This window comes from Plectropomus leopardus, chromosome 22 (genome assembly GCF_008729295.1).
Source record: "Plectropomus leopardus isolate mb chromosome 22, YSFRI_Pleo_2.0, whole genome shotgun sequence".
Lineage (NCBI taxonomy): Eukaryota > Metazoa > Chordata > Actinopteri > Perciformes > Serranidae > Plectropomus > Plectropomus leopardus.
The window spans coordinates 10,733,005-10,748,459 of NC_056484.1; the positions used below are offsets into that span (position 1 = coordinate 10,733,005).

The 15,455-nt window shown below is 40.1% G+C and overlaps 2 protein-coding genes across 2 annotated transcripts in view; one reads left to right on the forward strand and one right to left on the reverse strand.

Annotated features, from left to right (window-relative positions):
• Positions 1-15,455, forward strand: part of cacna2d4a (calcium channel, voltage-dependent, alpha 2/delta subunit 4a) — a 113,672-nt gene that overhangs the window by 42,801 nt on the left and 55,416 nt on the right. The window lies entirely within an intron of this gene.
• Positions 1-15,455, reverse strand: part of lrtm2a (leucine-rich repeats and transmembrane domains 2a) — a 30,133-nt gene that overhangs the window by 3,100 nt on the left and 11,578 nt on the right. The window contains exons 3-6 of the mRNA XM_042511120.1: positions 4,905-5,134; positions 2,960-3,085; positions 2,320-2,408; positions 963-1,120 (exon numbers count right to left, since the gene is read on the reverse strand). Coding sequence (XP_042367054.1) covers positions 963-1,120; positions 2,320-2,408; positions 2,960-3,085; positions 4,905-5,134 — 603 coding nt within the window. The remainder of the gene's footprint in view (positions 1-962; positions 1,121-2,319; positions 2,409-2,959; positions 3,086-4,904; positions 5,135-15,455) is intronic.

Below are 15,455 nucleotides of genomic sequence, written 5' to 3' on the forward strand. Positions count from 1 at the left end.
GTCACTAATTCCCACAGGCGGCAGGAGGGTGGGGGGCTCCACTTCGTTATCATCACATGCTGCATTTGTCTCCACACATAGTATTCGTCTCGAGGTTGCGTGTTAGAAAGCCATTGATCCGCGCCCTCAGATGCGCAAGGCAACAGAAACAATGAGATAAATGCGGAAGATAATAGAGAGACAGAACGAGTAAAGTGGTATTTAGCCCCCAGATGCTTTTATCTCTGCGTGTGACAAAAGAATCCCCTCTGCAAACAGAGCTCGCTCCCCAAATATCCCAACCGCGTGCGCTTGGAAGTGGTTCGCAGAAGATGGGAGTCAACACAGGCTGCTGTCAGCGAGCATTTCACACTTGTTCGGTGCTTTGTCTTACTTTCTATAACACATATCGTGCATCATCTCCCCTTTTAACAGCCACTGTCATGCTTTCATGTTCAACTACGAAATGTCTCCTTGTAATTTTTTTCCTGCTGCTCTGATGATTATTAAATTATCATGTCTGCCGCATGTCAGTCTTTGTCTAACTTGTACTGAACTGAGCTGGGGAGTAGGGCCCGGCAAAGCAGAAGAGAGAGGGATAAAGCAAAGAGGAGAATGGAGCAGAAAAGAGAAGAGATGCTTCATTAGCGGGGCAGCTGAGGCCTGAGGCGCTGCGGTGAATGTAGATTTTTACACATGAAAAGAGAGCGGAGAGCAGATGTGGTTATCTGATGTATTAAACAGCCTGCGGAGACACGTGGATAACGCACACAATGAGCATGGCAATGTGTATTCACACACTGATGCGGTTATATTATGTTGCTAGAAGCACAGGCATGCACAAGTGGAAACACATACCTAGCTGCCTCTCAGCTGAAGAGGCATTCTTCCTGCTACTTTATGACTCTTTTGCCCTCTTGTCCTGTCCCCTAACTGAAATCGAATGCACTCTTTAAAAGCTGTAGCATAAATCAAACATCTACCTCTGTACAGCAGCCACTCCATCCAGTGTTTAAAATCACGGAGGTTGCAGTCACATTCCCAGGGGTTGTGTCCCAGTTCCAGGTGTTGTAAGTTGGCAAGCGGCTCAAACGCTGCCCTCTCCAAACCGTGAAGCCTGTTACCCGCTAGAGACAGCCACCTATGACATAATTAGAATAACTTTCATTCAGTCTCTTAACTCCAACTAAAGGGACAAATTGACTCATGTGGCACAGAGTTAAAAATGCAGAAAACCATCACATGTAGTGTGCTGCGACTACTGTCCACTAAATTCAATATTATCGTATGTTGAAGTTCATTTAGCCTTGCCAGTGTACAATAATTATCATATTTGTACAATAATTTTGCTCTCTGTTGTACAATCATAATGTCAAAAATCCCACAATGGACTGATCATTTTGTGATTTTAAGTGCAGGGAAACCTGTATGTCAAGGTATGTCAGATGCTGCCTTCCAGTGCTGTGGTAAATTTTAAAAACACACCCACTGCACAGAGGAAAGACGCAACAAATTGGACAGTAGCCTAGATGTCCAGAGCAACATCCCAACATCACACTGTCTAATCAGCTTTTAACATAAATGTTTTTTTTCCCCTTGTTTGATGAAATATTTCACATCAGTAAATTAGAAGTGTTTTTTTATAATGCTTCCAACAACCATGGTCGGAGACATTATGTTTTTGCGTTGTCCATCTCATTCTTGTGAATGTGATTTCTCAGGAATGCCTTGAGGGAATTTCTTTACAGTTGGCACAAATGTGCATTCGGACTCCACAATAAGGGTATTATATTTTGGTGGTTGAAAGTCAAAGGTCAAGGTTACTTTGACCGTGCATGTGTCTCATTCTTGTGAATGCGATATTTCAAGAAGGCCTTTCCTCAAATTTGGCAAAAACATCTTCTTGGACTCAGTAATGAACTGGTTAGAATTTGGTATTCAGAAGTCAATATGACCTCACGAAACATGTTTTTGGCCATATCTTCAATTGCAACTTGACTAGTTTGTGGAGGCATACAACTGAGAGGCAGTATTTTCAGCTGTGCATCATATTGGTGACCGCAAATGTAAGTGGGACTTAACAGCGCACCTGTAAATGGTATTTACATGGTTTTGCCTATTTTTTCTCTGGGTTTTAACTTTTTTTTTTTTTTCATTTTTTAAAATATGATAATTTGAAGTCTGATACGATTCTTTAACATTTCCCATCTGGCAATGCTGTTGCAATTATATATTGATGACATGATCATATCCTGATGTAATTTTAGAAATTTCAGTTGTTGAAATGAATTATTCCAAGCTTATTTCCCTCAAAACCAGCAAAAGGTTAAAGGTGTCTACCTGAGGCTCTGCAGCTCATCCAGTAGTCCCAGAGGAACAGAGGACAGACCATTCAGGGACAGATCCAAACTCTGAAGACCCCCCAAACCCTGTAGAAACATCAAAACAAGCTTTCTGTTTAGCCATCTTTGCTTATACAGTACAGCATTGTACAGTAAAGTTTTATCCCCAAACTCATATTAGCGTTATTGACTTCTTTTACTGTTGCCAAGGGGCATAGCTAGCATCACTCAGTGGGCTAATCTTATTTAATTCAGGGTCCCAAAGTGAAGTCATGACACAAGCTTATCATGCAGACTGCTTTGGTTCAGATAAAAGTGGATGAAAGTGTTGAGCAAACGGTTTATTACTAATTTACCACCTGGATGGGATCCCAGTCGTGTATAACTGCTTAGGTTGGCTCTACTCCTAAACAGAGCCAGTAGAGCCTCGCCCAGGAGTTCAAACAGTGTATCAGTAGCTTCTTTATTCATTCACACTCAGTATTTGGAAGGATTGACTAATCTGATGGTATATCTCGCGTGGTTCATACATTTAGCAGAATCTCAGATATGATTCTCAGCATGAATAAGGTGTTTATGCTGTCTTGTCAGTGAGCTATATCTTAAAAGTAAGGGGTCGTATAATCTGCGGTGCCTACCTGGAAGAGTTCTCTGTCCATTACTGTTAATGAATTGTTGTGCAGAGTCAGTCTTGTCAGGTTGGACATGTCCCTGAATAATCCAGCTGGTAAATTATCCAGATAGTTATTCGAGAGGTCCAGCTCCTAAAATGTACAAAAACATTTCATTTTCAATCACATACACATTTGCATTTTAGACACGTAGCTGATGTTCTTATTGAAAATGACTCAAAATTAAAAAGTGAAATCCATTCTGAGAGACTTAATGCATTAAGCCAGGAGGGACGTTAAAAATAGATTAACTGCTACAAAACTTAAACACACATTTTACAGCTTAAGATGGCACTCCTTTTCACAGTATCAAGTGTAATGGTAGGATAAGTGTAGAAATCTCCGGTGAAACAAGAATGGAAAACAAATTCTGTTTTTACAGCAGATAGATGCTCAGAAGTGTGGAAGTAAATTGTCTTCCAGTTCAGCTAATTAGAGAGTTGACTTTTTTCTTTAAAAGGTTCATATACAGTGACATGTTGCATATTTTCTTGAAGAAAGTAGTTGAGAATAGATTCTCACGGGTTAACAGATAAATTACAGTTTTACAGTACATTAAGCATTGACAGTGAACTGACCTTGATGTGCGTAATAAAAAACAGTGATAGTATTTAATACTGGAAATAAACGGCAGACAAATGCATTAAAGCTGGAGTTGGTAACTTTTATAAAAAAAAACTTTTTTCATATTTGCTAAAACTGTCACCATATCACCGATAATCTGAATCTGAAAAAATGTTCCTTTGTCTACTCTGTTGCCTTGTAGTGCTTCCGATTGCTAATTGCTTCATGTGAACAAAAACAGCAGTTCAGAACCAATCAAAGATCGTCGGGTGGTGCTTGGTGCTTCGTTTGACTGTTTTCAACATGGCAGCCGTGTCACAGACTTTCTCATTTTACTGCTAAACAATATACTTAATTATGTTTCTGAAAACATTTTAGGTGAGAAATAGACAATGCAGTAACAGAATCTCTCATATTTGGTTAGCTATGCTACCCAGCAAGGATCAAATGTCAATATGACATCACTTTGGAGACCAAAGTTTGACAGATGTAAGATGTTGATTAGAATAAAAATCAGGTTGATTATATTTTAAATGAATAGTGACATTATTACAACATTTTTCAGATGCTCGCCATACCTTACAGCGTTATTCTACGTCTGGATGACATTGGCACGAGACATTTAGAAAGTACTGTGATTTTGGTAACTCAACAACACAAGCCAACAAAATGTCAATGTCATCTGTCTTCAGTATTCTACGTCAAATTAAGGTTAGCATTAAATGTTGTCCTGACACTGAATTTTGGGCACCTGACTTCACAATCTAAATTCAACCAAATATCTTATGATATTTGACCTCAGTTCATGAGTGATGATTGACATGACTATGAGCAGAGTTTTTGTGTGCTGTGGTTCATTATAGCGAATGCTGTTTGAGGCAGCAGGAAGAGGAGGAGGGACATGATTTTTCCAGACTATTTGTCTTTTTTACTTGATTCAGAATATAGTGACAGCATCAGCAAAAAGTTGCTTTGATAAATGTTACCACCTGTGACTTAAACTTTCCATCATTTTTAGCTCTAAAGTTTTAAATATCATCTTGGCTGCACTTTGAAACAATATGCTAATGGTGAATAGCCCCTGCAAATTCTTGAAAATGTCAACTTTTGTAAACTTTTCAGACTGACTTAACTTTTCAGACTGAGAGCAGAGGTTGTCTGCAGTGTGTTCAATATGAGAGTCACTATACAGAATCACTTTTTGTCCTGAGGGATATTTGGTATGCAAGGTCAGTGCAGAGAATTTTGCACACACCATGCTAAATAACAACATAACAACACATTTTCAAATGCAAGATGAATAAGAACTCTACTGACAACATTTTTTTAAAAATAAAGGGCTGCAGACCTCCAGTGAGGAGAGGTTAGCGAAGGCAGAGGCTCCTAGCGAGGCGAGCTTGTTGTTGGCTAGCAGGAGGGAGCGGCTCCCCGGAGGCAGGAGGTGAAGGGGAGGCAGGGAGGAGAGACCCCGGCCCCCGCAGTCCACCACCAGGCCGTCTGAGTCGCAGAGACAGGGAGGAGGGCAGGAGGAGGCTGCCGGCAGCAGCGTCGCCAGGAGGCAGAGGACACAGAGGAAGACTTGAGGAGGAGAGACAGAAAACAAACATGATTTATTATTTATTTTTTTCAGTGAATAATCTCTTCAGTGTGGAAACCAATCAGGATGATGTGTACAGAGAAACTGCAGAGAAAGGGAGAGAAGTAAGCCGACACGTGAAGAGGAATTAACTGAAAGATGGAGTGGTTTTAAGAGGAGATGATTATTAGAAGAACTGTCTTTCACATATTTTACATTTGTTGAAAAAAGAGAGAAATAAATTAGAGGGGAGGAGGGGTGGAAGTCTGCCTATTTTTCTCATAAAAAAGGGACAATTTGGTCTCTGCCTACACATCCAGACGATTTCAACTATAAACACAAAAAATCCTGCTTAATTTATATTTTGCCTGAAGGATAACCACAGAACCAAAGCGCCTCTTGCGGACATTTGTTTTAAGTGGTGCATTGTTGTATCTTGGCTGGAGTGTTCCCATTGCAAGATGGTTTGTGGTATTAATTGTTTGTGTTTTTGTGTGTGTGTGTGTGTGTGTGTGTGTGTGTGTGTGTGTGTGTGGCCTACTTCGGCTAGTTATCCCATGGCAGCAGTTTATTCACAAAAATCTCTTTCCAAAAAGAAAAGCTCTACTTGTGTGTTTGGTTTTGTGTTCATGGCCGGATAGGGATGTTATCAGACCATTAAATGTTTTTTATCTGTGGTTGTAAGCCGTGTAGTTATGGGTCAGCCCACTAAGTGGCCAATACCAGTGCATCAGGTTTCACTTTCACTTTCGTTAGATTAATGCAACACTTTTGTGACACTGTGTGCACGCGTTACTTTTTCCTCATGAATATTGGTTTCACATGGGACTTGAACCGAGGTCTCCTGGGGGAAATTTTGAAAAGCTCTTTGGGAAAGCCTTTTCTATCAGAGAGGTTAATTTTATGGCCTGATAATAGCCCTCTAAACCTGATAACAGTCAAATGTTTATGAGAGTCTTGCTTTGTCTTTATTCGTCTTTTTGAGTTTATTTTTGTGTGCATCTCAAAACAGTTGAAGAGAGACTCGTGAGGAAAACCCCTTCTGTTTTATTTCATTTTTGGACTCATTGTTTTCCTGCAGACAGTCGTATATCATTTCTCATCTCTGTTTATTTCTCTCTCCCTCTTTCATTCTGTCTCAAGTCTTTGCATCTGTCATTTTTCGCCCCTCTTGTGTCTTTATTTGCATCTATTAGTTCATTCCTTTTCATACTCATTTGTTTCTCTCTGTCTGTCTTTGCATCTGTCTGTCTCTCTCTCCACTCTTTAATTCTCTCTCTCCCACTTGAGTCTCTTTATCTTTCTCATTCTCTTTCACTTCAAGCCCCTCGGCACTGCTCTGTATTCCCTCAGTGTCTCGTTACAGTGGCTGACTTTGTTTCCGTCCAATGGCTTATCAGCACGACTTATGCTTTATCTCCCTGCGTGTGTGTGTGTGTGGGCATATGCTGGTGCGTGCGTGTGTGTTAAGCACCAACAAAGCGTGATATTAAGAAAACTACTCTGTCTTAACTCCAGACACAGACACAGCACTTTTTTTCCCTGACAACACTCTTTGCCTCACCAGCAGATTTCATCACTTGCATCATCTGCATATTATTAGCATCTATTTCTCAGTGTGCCATTGCCTTTTGTCACACTATATCTCACCCGCTCACTGTTGTTGTATTTTCTCTTTGTTAGTCCATCTGTTTTCACCTAAATTTGCTTTCTTTCTCATTTTCTCTTTCCTTCCTCTCACTCGAGACATCGTCGCCTTTCACCATATTGGCCGTCTGGCTCTGAGTGTGATGAAACTCTGTGAAATAGCCCTTTACTGGCCACTCTACATTGTGATATGTTAAAAAAAAAACATGTCATAAATATATGAAGATGGGAGTGATTGCGTTATGAAACTCATCTCTTTCTTCTAAAGTAACTTGACTTTCCTCAGGGCCTTTGTATCTCACCACTGATAAAATATGAAGCTTTTAAGAAAGAGAGTTGAGAGGATGCTTTATACATCCCATTAAAATCATGTTTAATTCCCTTTAAACTGGTCATAAATAGACTTTCCAGACTGTTGGAAATTACAGTTTTGCTACTGGACAGACAGTGAGCTTAATTAATGATAAATGATGAGTAATGCACTCAGAACTGAAAGGGGGGCTGAGTGATTTGAGCTAAATATCTAGTTGCAGAATAATTTATCACCCCTTTAAGCTCATCAAAATATTGTTAAAGGGGCAGTTTGACGTTTTGGAAAATACATTTTGGGTATAATTCAGCTACCCAGCAGTTAGCTTAGTTTATCATTAAGAGTGGAAGCAAGGAGAGACAGCTAAGCTGTTGGTAGCCTGACTGTTCCCAGCCATAAAACAGTCTAACAGATCACCCCCACTAATGACTGATGAGACTTAAAAATGGATGATTGAAAGGTTTCCGGTATACAGTATATATAGAAAGAAAGAAAAACAAAATAAACAAAACAAACAAGGAAATGACCTGGAAAAGGTGCTTTAAGTTGTTGTAATTCTGTAACATAATTTTAAATATGTTATAATTTTCCCTAGTTTTTTTTTTTCTAGCTTTAGATTTTATCACATAACACTTTTTGGAAATCTCTTGTAACTACATTGTATGGGTCTGTGAATGCACTCTTACAATGGTCCAGAAATAGCATCTCTTCCCACACAGCTTTTACCTGCCAGACAGAACATGACCTCTCTCATCCAGGACACTGCCCCATTTTGTATTATGAACTAAAAAGTAAAAACTGTGGCCTTGTAAGAGAGATCAGTATGTGACCTTTCTCCTGCTCCTGTACCCATTATCCTCTCTGCTCCATCCAGCAGTATAATCCTAATCTCTGGGAAAATTAACGCCACATCATAAATGGATGAAAGGAGAGATTTTCAGGTATCCTGAAGCGTCCCGTGCCATCTTACTTTGTGCTGGAAATGCTTCAGAGGGCCAATCTTTCACTGCAGCAGCTCAGTAGGTATCTGGAAGGATTTTGCAGCACTGTGGTTGTGAATTTCACAGAGCAGGTTTGAAAAGGTATAGTAGTGCCGCAGATTTGTGAGGACAATGTAGCTCAGAGGTAGAAGCGCTGTTATACAACTGAAAGAGAGTGACTGAGAGCTGGGGAGAGAGAGAAACTGTCTTTCACTGCTTCTCCCTCATATCACGTCAAATTGCGGTCATTTTTGTGCACCTTTTATCTCTGTCAGCCTGCAATATGGGCTTTATTTTGCAAAGGTATTCTGTTTCTCCCCTCACTCCTCCATTCCTCTGTCCATACCTGAACCCCTCTCCTCTTTTTCTCCCTCTCTTACTGTACATTATAACTCCCCATCAACCCCCCTCCCACCTTCCCTCAGTGCTGAAGCCTATCTTCCAACATTTATGAGTGGTTTTAGCTGCTCTCGTGGAGGAGGTGGTTGTTGTTTTGGCTTATTTTAGCTGCTCCAAATCCTCTCTGCTGTAGCGCTCCACACAGCCAAACCAGAAGGAAAAAATTCAGCAGCCACAGTCAGAGGAAGATAGGGAGGCTCAGTCCAAATAAGTTTAAGTGGTTCTGCGTAGCTTAATTCAGTCCAAACAGACTTCAGACTGAATATTTTATAAGAATCCCCAAACACATACCGTAAAAGTGCTGACATTTTGGGTGAATGTAGGCTGGCGATGCTTTCAGGGATGAGAAACAGACTGAGACACAGCATTAAAATGCAACACGATGTTCCTGTTTGATTGAAGCAAGACTTCTGAGGCAACTTTTAGAGCAGTATTGCCCAGTAGACTCCCACCACCCCCCAACAAGCTGTCATAACAGATAGTTGTGAAATATTTACAGTAATCCAAGATAAAGGAATATTGATCATTTAAGATTATTTAAATATTTGCTTTTCTTTGTCTCATATAGTTTACTTTTATGTAATCATTTTTATATAATTTTAAGGAAAAATATCTTTTTGCTTGCACAGGATAATTGAAACAGTGTAGTATTTTTACACCACTTACTGAAATGATGTGATTGGCCAAATCCTCCCACCTTAAAGCCTTAAAAAAATCTAAGAGGAGTTGCAGAAGTCTCTTAGACTACTTAAATTACAATATGCTGAGAGGTTATTATTGATTTTTTGCCCAATGCCAGAAAAAACTGCCTACCCCAGCTTTAATCAAGTTAATGCAGATTAAAACTATTATATAAAATTTTGCATTATTGAAAGGTTGAATGATCTTTCAATGCTAACAGCCCAGCTTTCTCTTAGATAGCATGCTGACTGGCATACCCATCTACAGTCTGTGCATAAGTGTGTTTAAAGTTGTGAAAGCGTGCAAACACCTCAAGTTGTAGTCAGTGTTTGCATGCTCATTTGTGTGTGTGATGCTGTGTGCAGTCACTTGGTTTTCCTGCAGTGCTTTTTATTTAGTTTCTCCATCTGAGCAAAGCTGGAGGATTTGGGTGTTATGCTGATGCAGACACAAATCTACAGACACTGTCAATGTGTTATTTTTACTGTTTGCCACCTTCATGAAGCGTCATATGACTCCTGTAAATGTAGTGGTGTTTCACAGCGTCTCCAAGGCAACACTGCTTAACAACTCCGGGGCCTCAGCTGTCTGTAAGCTTATATTCAGGGGCCCCTGGGTGACACTGGACCCAGCTATGATGTCATCACCAAAGGCACCTCCGGTAATGTGCCCAGTCGCATGTTACCAGGGGCCAAGCTGTTTTCCATGTTAGCGACAGACTCGCTGCTATCTTATTACTAGAGCGACCAGCTGTCCTCTAGGCAACAGACTGACTTGCCTGTAATTCTTAACTCTCTTATGTTTCACACAGTCCTCTGTGCAGCACCCAAAGTTAAGCTTTGACTCCTGTGACTCCAAACACGGGACGCATTACCTGATAAAACACAACGGTGTGCCTTCACTTACATGTAGATAACAGCCCTGAGCTTGCCTGCTTGATATGAAAAGTGTCCTTAGAAATACTTTGTTATAATTTGGCGCTCTATGAATTAATTTGACTTTACTTGAACCCTGAATGTCCATAGTGCAAAATTGTTGTTAAGCAAAAAAAAAAACATTCAGTCATCAGTCGGGTTCAAATGATTAATCTAATAATCAAACAAACTTTTGCTGATTCCAGCTTTTCAAATGTATGGATAACAAACAATTCGAATATATCACCTTGGGCTTAAGAAAATTGGGAATAGCATTTTGTTTTACTATTTTCTGAGTTTTTGTAGACATAGCAATTCATTTAGAAAATATTTGTTAGGGATGGGCATTTTAAGTAATGTTCATATTTGAGTACTGGTATTAAATTGTTACTGAGTACTTGAGAACTCACAAAAAATAAAAATTGAACGTAATAACAAGGTCTTAAATAAATGCCCAGGCAAAAATGCAGGTTAGGGTCAGCCTACCTTTCTGCACTGAATGGTTTTCAGAGATTATCTATGATACGCAGTTAAGTTTATTTTGTCCAAATATATCCAAACATCACTTTTATGCTTGGTAGGCCCTCAGCTTCAAATGTTAGATCAAGTGATGTCTGAAAGTTATCTCTGGCTGCACAGATCCGTAATTCTTGCTACTTGGACCCATGCAGATATTCATAGATAGCAGCTACATCACTGCGTCCCATTGAAAAAAATGTAAACTTTAATAAAGAGCAGGTTCAGTTTACATTTATTATAAATATGTTTTCTTTTACAAAGCAAAAAAAAACCACATCGAGTACTCTAGCGCTAGAGCACCCATGCCCATCCCTAATAATTGTCAGATTGGTTGGTACTGATAAAAATCTTTATTTGAAGCCAAGATACTTCTGTTGTAACATTTAGCTTATTTCAGGGGCAGTATAATTCAAAATGTTGTGAATACAAGAAAACAAGACAGTTTATGTGTGTGTGTGTGTGTGTGTGTGTGTGTGTGTGTGTATTATGTTGTATGCATAATACAGTTAAATCTCAGATGCAGTTTGGTTTGAAGTGATTACAACAAACTTGGTATTGCGTAAGCGATGATAATAGACATGATGGACAGTGATAATGCCTTCCCCTGTGTGGGTTACAGACAGCTATGAGTATCTTAAAATTATAACTTGTCATATCTGATGCATAATCTCCCATCTGCAATATCTCAACACACTGCTGTCCTTCTGCTGCAGCAGTGTCTGTGTAATTTGTCAGGGGCTGTTACATGTCTGATCTCCACCGTAACCCGAGACCTCATTTACTTAGCAGATGGAAAATAGCCAGCCAGCGTGTGCACTCAGCGTGTACACAGTGTGCTTGCTTTGAATGTTTGTGTGTGTTTGAATCCTTTTACACAGTCTGCCGTCTCACTATACGCATGGCTTTTCTGTGTAAGGCGCAGTATAAGAGGTATCAAAGAATACACAACACTCATATCAAGGTCCCTGCAGTACAACCGCATTATTTCAACATTGACAAGGTAATGCTGTGTTACCGTGGCAACCAAGTGCTATAGACAGTGATAAAAAAAGGAAGAGAAGGCATAGGGAGGGAAGTTTGTGGTTCACATCAAATCCAATCATTTAACCCACATTATCTCTCTTTTCTCACACACACAACCTTTCTGCCTGACTCTCTGGCACTTAAGCGCTTACTCACACACAGGAAGTAACACACACACACATACAGCAGTTGAGGATAAGCAGGGTGTAGGGGTTTAGGCTGTACTCCTGCTGACAGTGTAATGAGGAGAGAAGAAGAGAGGAGAGACTGTGGGAGTCTTTCTCCAAAATCTTGGTTTTTTATATTTTATTTCCCAGCCCCTATGGGACTACATCCAATATTTCTGTCTTTCTCTTCTCTCTGTTTGCTCTTGCCTGTCTCCCATCCTCCATTTCTCTCCCACCTACTCTCTCTTTCTGTCTCCCCTGCCCATTTCTCCTATGATGAATTCTGTATTAGCAAGACAGAATCATAATTTTGACTTGGAGGGGTAAGTGGGTAAAATGTAGGCTGATCTGCCTCTCTAATTCATGCTATCTGTATCAATTTGTTGTGACACTCACGCACACTTGCTCAAAAGCACGACCCATAGGAGAGTATGACATGCAGTGACATTGTTTCTGAGGTAGTGGCTATTAATTAGTGGGAGTGACAGGTAAGATGAGGAGAGGGAGAGATAAAAGGAAAAGAACAAAGGGGAAAGAGGTGATGGAAAACAAATTATCAGTAGAGCAAAATTTGAGGCCAGTTTCAGCAAGTCTGCGGCCGTTGCACCATCTCTTTGATGGATGTAGCATTGCTTTCTACTGACCACTCAACTGGGCCTCAGTCCAAGGCTGAATACATTCAGAATTTGGAGAGAAATTCAAGGCTCTCTGATGTCACATCCGCATTAGTTTGACAAGAATAGAAAAGACTCTGCTTAAGATGTGTGACAAGTCATAATGTATGCCCACTCATTCCTCGGAATCGATGGATAGACGGATGATATTGATCCAAAGTGCACACATGCACACAAATGTGACAGTTGTCATGTTGTCGTTTTATTGTTTCCTGCACTTTTAGTTTATTATTGCGCTGTAAACATTTTGAATGATAGAGGTGAAGTAGTAGCTCTAATCCTAATATTAGACCTGGTTGTACAGTGCTTGAGATCTCTTATCTTGCTAATTGGATGCCCTTTTCAGAGGCTCGTGGAGTGTTCACAAAGACAAATCGAGCACATCTCTGATGGCTATGTTATCCAGGACCATTATCAGCCATTTTCTATGATTACTCTTTGAGTAAAGTGCAATTTTTGTTCAACTTTGGGCCTTGCTAGCTTATCAGCCTCATGCTGGATCCATACTGGACTGGCTTTGAGTGTAATGCTATATCAGTATTGCTGGGCAAGTGCTAAACTGGAGTGGTGCTGTTTGTGGTGCAGAGGATTATCCAGATTTATCCCTGCCAATGTCCTTTGAAAGTGGGCCAGTACCTTGTATTTGTGTGTTTCATCTGGCACAATTCTGTTGTACCTGCACCAAACTAAACTGTGGTCAAAAGAGAGGGGGAAATAAACCTGCTTGCAGACATGTGTGCACGTATGTTTCTTCATGCGTTCTGCCCAGCTGGAGCTGTGTCAAGGTCACCTCTGCATAGCAATCTTCTAAAACCTACATGACGCTCATAGCCAAGCTGGCGCAAAATCACCACAACAAACTATATGTTAAATCCTACATCACATAACAACATAAGACATAACCACTGCTGCTATAAGGAGGTCAGGGGTCAAGGCCACAGTGCTCTGATAGAAGGTTATATTTTCTGTTCGTAGAAAGATTAATGCTTAAAACTACTGCAGGGGAGAGGACAGAAATATTTTTTCGTGGTGAAAAATTACTGCCCGGTCAGCCGGTAAAAAATGTTGGCATTGTATGTTTCTGCAGACCATGGATGTTACATTTGTATGTATTATACGTATCTTATCAACATTTCTGAGATGGCGTAGTTTAGATTACATGAGATCAGATTCTCATCAGACCACAGTTGGAATCCATCAAACAACAAAAGCAGACGTTTTTAACGGCACCACAGGAAATTTCCAGCCATGTTTTTTTTCAACTGTGCTTTTTCAACAAAGTTTGGTTGTTTTAACATGTCAGGATATTTCCAGCCATATTTTTCTGACAAATGAAAACAAAGTTTCAACATATCCACTACATATGAAACTTACAAATTAAAAATATGAATTGTAAAAATGTAACATATTAGTGGTTTGCAGAGATGTACAATGTCAACATGGTTTGAAGATTAAAATTTAAGATGTTTAAATTGTCACTTACTGGTGAACCCTTGTTGTTTAAATTAATGTAAGTACCTGTGATCCTTACCTCTCAAATTAACTTTCAATTACATTAAAATGGCTATTGATTACATACTTGAATTTGCCAGATGCTTTGGATAGGTTGCCAACAACCTGCCACTCCAGTTTCTATTTAACCCCGAGTCTCATGTAACACTAAGGGATCAGGCTCCACTCCAGACCTAATGCTACACTAACACACACACACATTAACACACTTTGTCACACTGCTGTGGCTTCATGCCAGACCCAACATCCCAGCAGGCTTGAAAAGTGCCACCAGCCACTAGCCCCCCCCAGCAATGAGTTTGGTTTGTTGGTACTTTCTCACAATTAAAATACGGCTTTTAAGAGTTCAAATTAAAATTCATAGACAGAGAATGTATATCTGATAAATTTACCAGGCAGATAGCTGCTGCAGACAGACAAGAACTTTTTGACTTTGTAGCTCTGTGGCTTTACTCCAAACCTTATGCTACTCCCTTAGTCACTGCAGTGCGCTGTAATACAGGTCTACTCTAAGCATAATGCTACAACCGAAGTGGCTGTATTATGGCTCCATGCCAAACCAAAAGTTTTGACCTCAGTCAGTGTTTAGGTCTCCGTTCAAAGCCAAATCCTCCCTCCCTCCCTCTCTGTCTGTCACTTTCTCTGTCACTCTTTAGATTATGTGGTCAGTTAATCTGCCAGCTTTGTTTGGGACTCCAACAAGGTTTCATAAACACATTCGCACACTGTATTATCAGATAAGTGTGTGTTTATGTGTGAATAGGAATGAATTCATAGTGGCTTGTGTGCAAATGTGTGTGTGTTGTGTCAGATGAGACAGTCTGCTGGGATCGTGGAGGCCCGGAGGCACCATATGGTCTCTGTGTCGCTCATAGACCTCTCTGTTCTCCTCTCTCGCCTCTCCTCCTTCATCCTTTCTTTCCCTCTCTTTCACTTCGCCTCTTTGATCTCGCATCTCTCCTCCTCCGCCTCTCCACTCCCCACTGTTTTCCATCTTTTTTTCTCGCTTCCTCTGTCTCATTCTTTCTGTCACTCACATATTCTCGCCCTCTATTTGCACTTTCATTAATGCTCTTATTGTTTTTTTTCTGAGGTGTTAATGTCACTTTTAAGCTCTTTTAAGCCTGTAGTCTTTTTCTCTTTGCAGTGTCTGATTTTTTAAGTAGCACTTTGTATTTTCACAACCTACCAGACCAGAAGTTGTTATCATTAGTGGCAAAGAATCACTGTCATGCAAGTTGCTGAAAATTAATTGTAAGTTAAAGTTAAGAAGAAAGAAATTATGCAAACAACTGCAATGAAAATGCATTTATTAAATTATTTAGCACAAAAAACAATTTACCCTGAGCCACAACCCTCGAAAACACCCATAAAGCATCCTCCACAACCCGTCAGAAATGTAATATCACTTTCTGTCTCATGTAGGTTGCAGCATTTCATCATACTTTTAGAGCCATTAGTTGAAAATATGGCCAACGCTGGCTGACACTGAAGGAT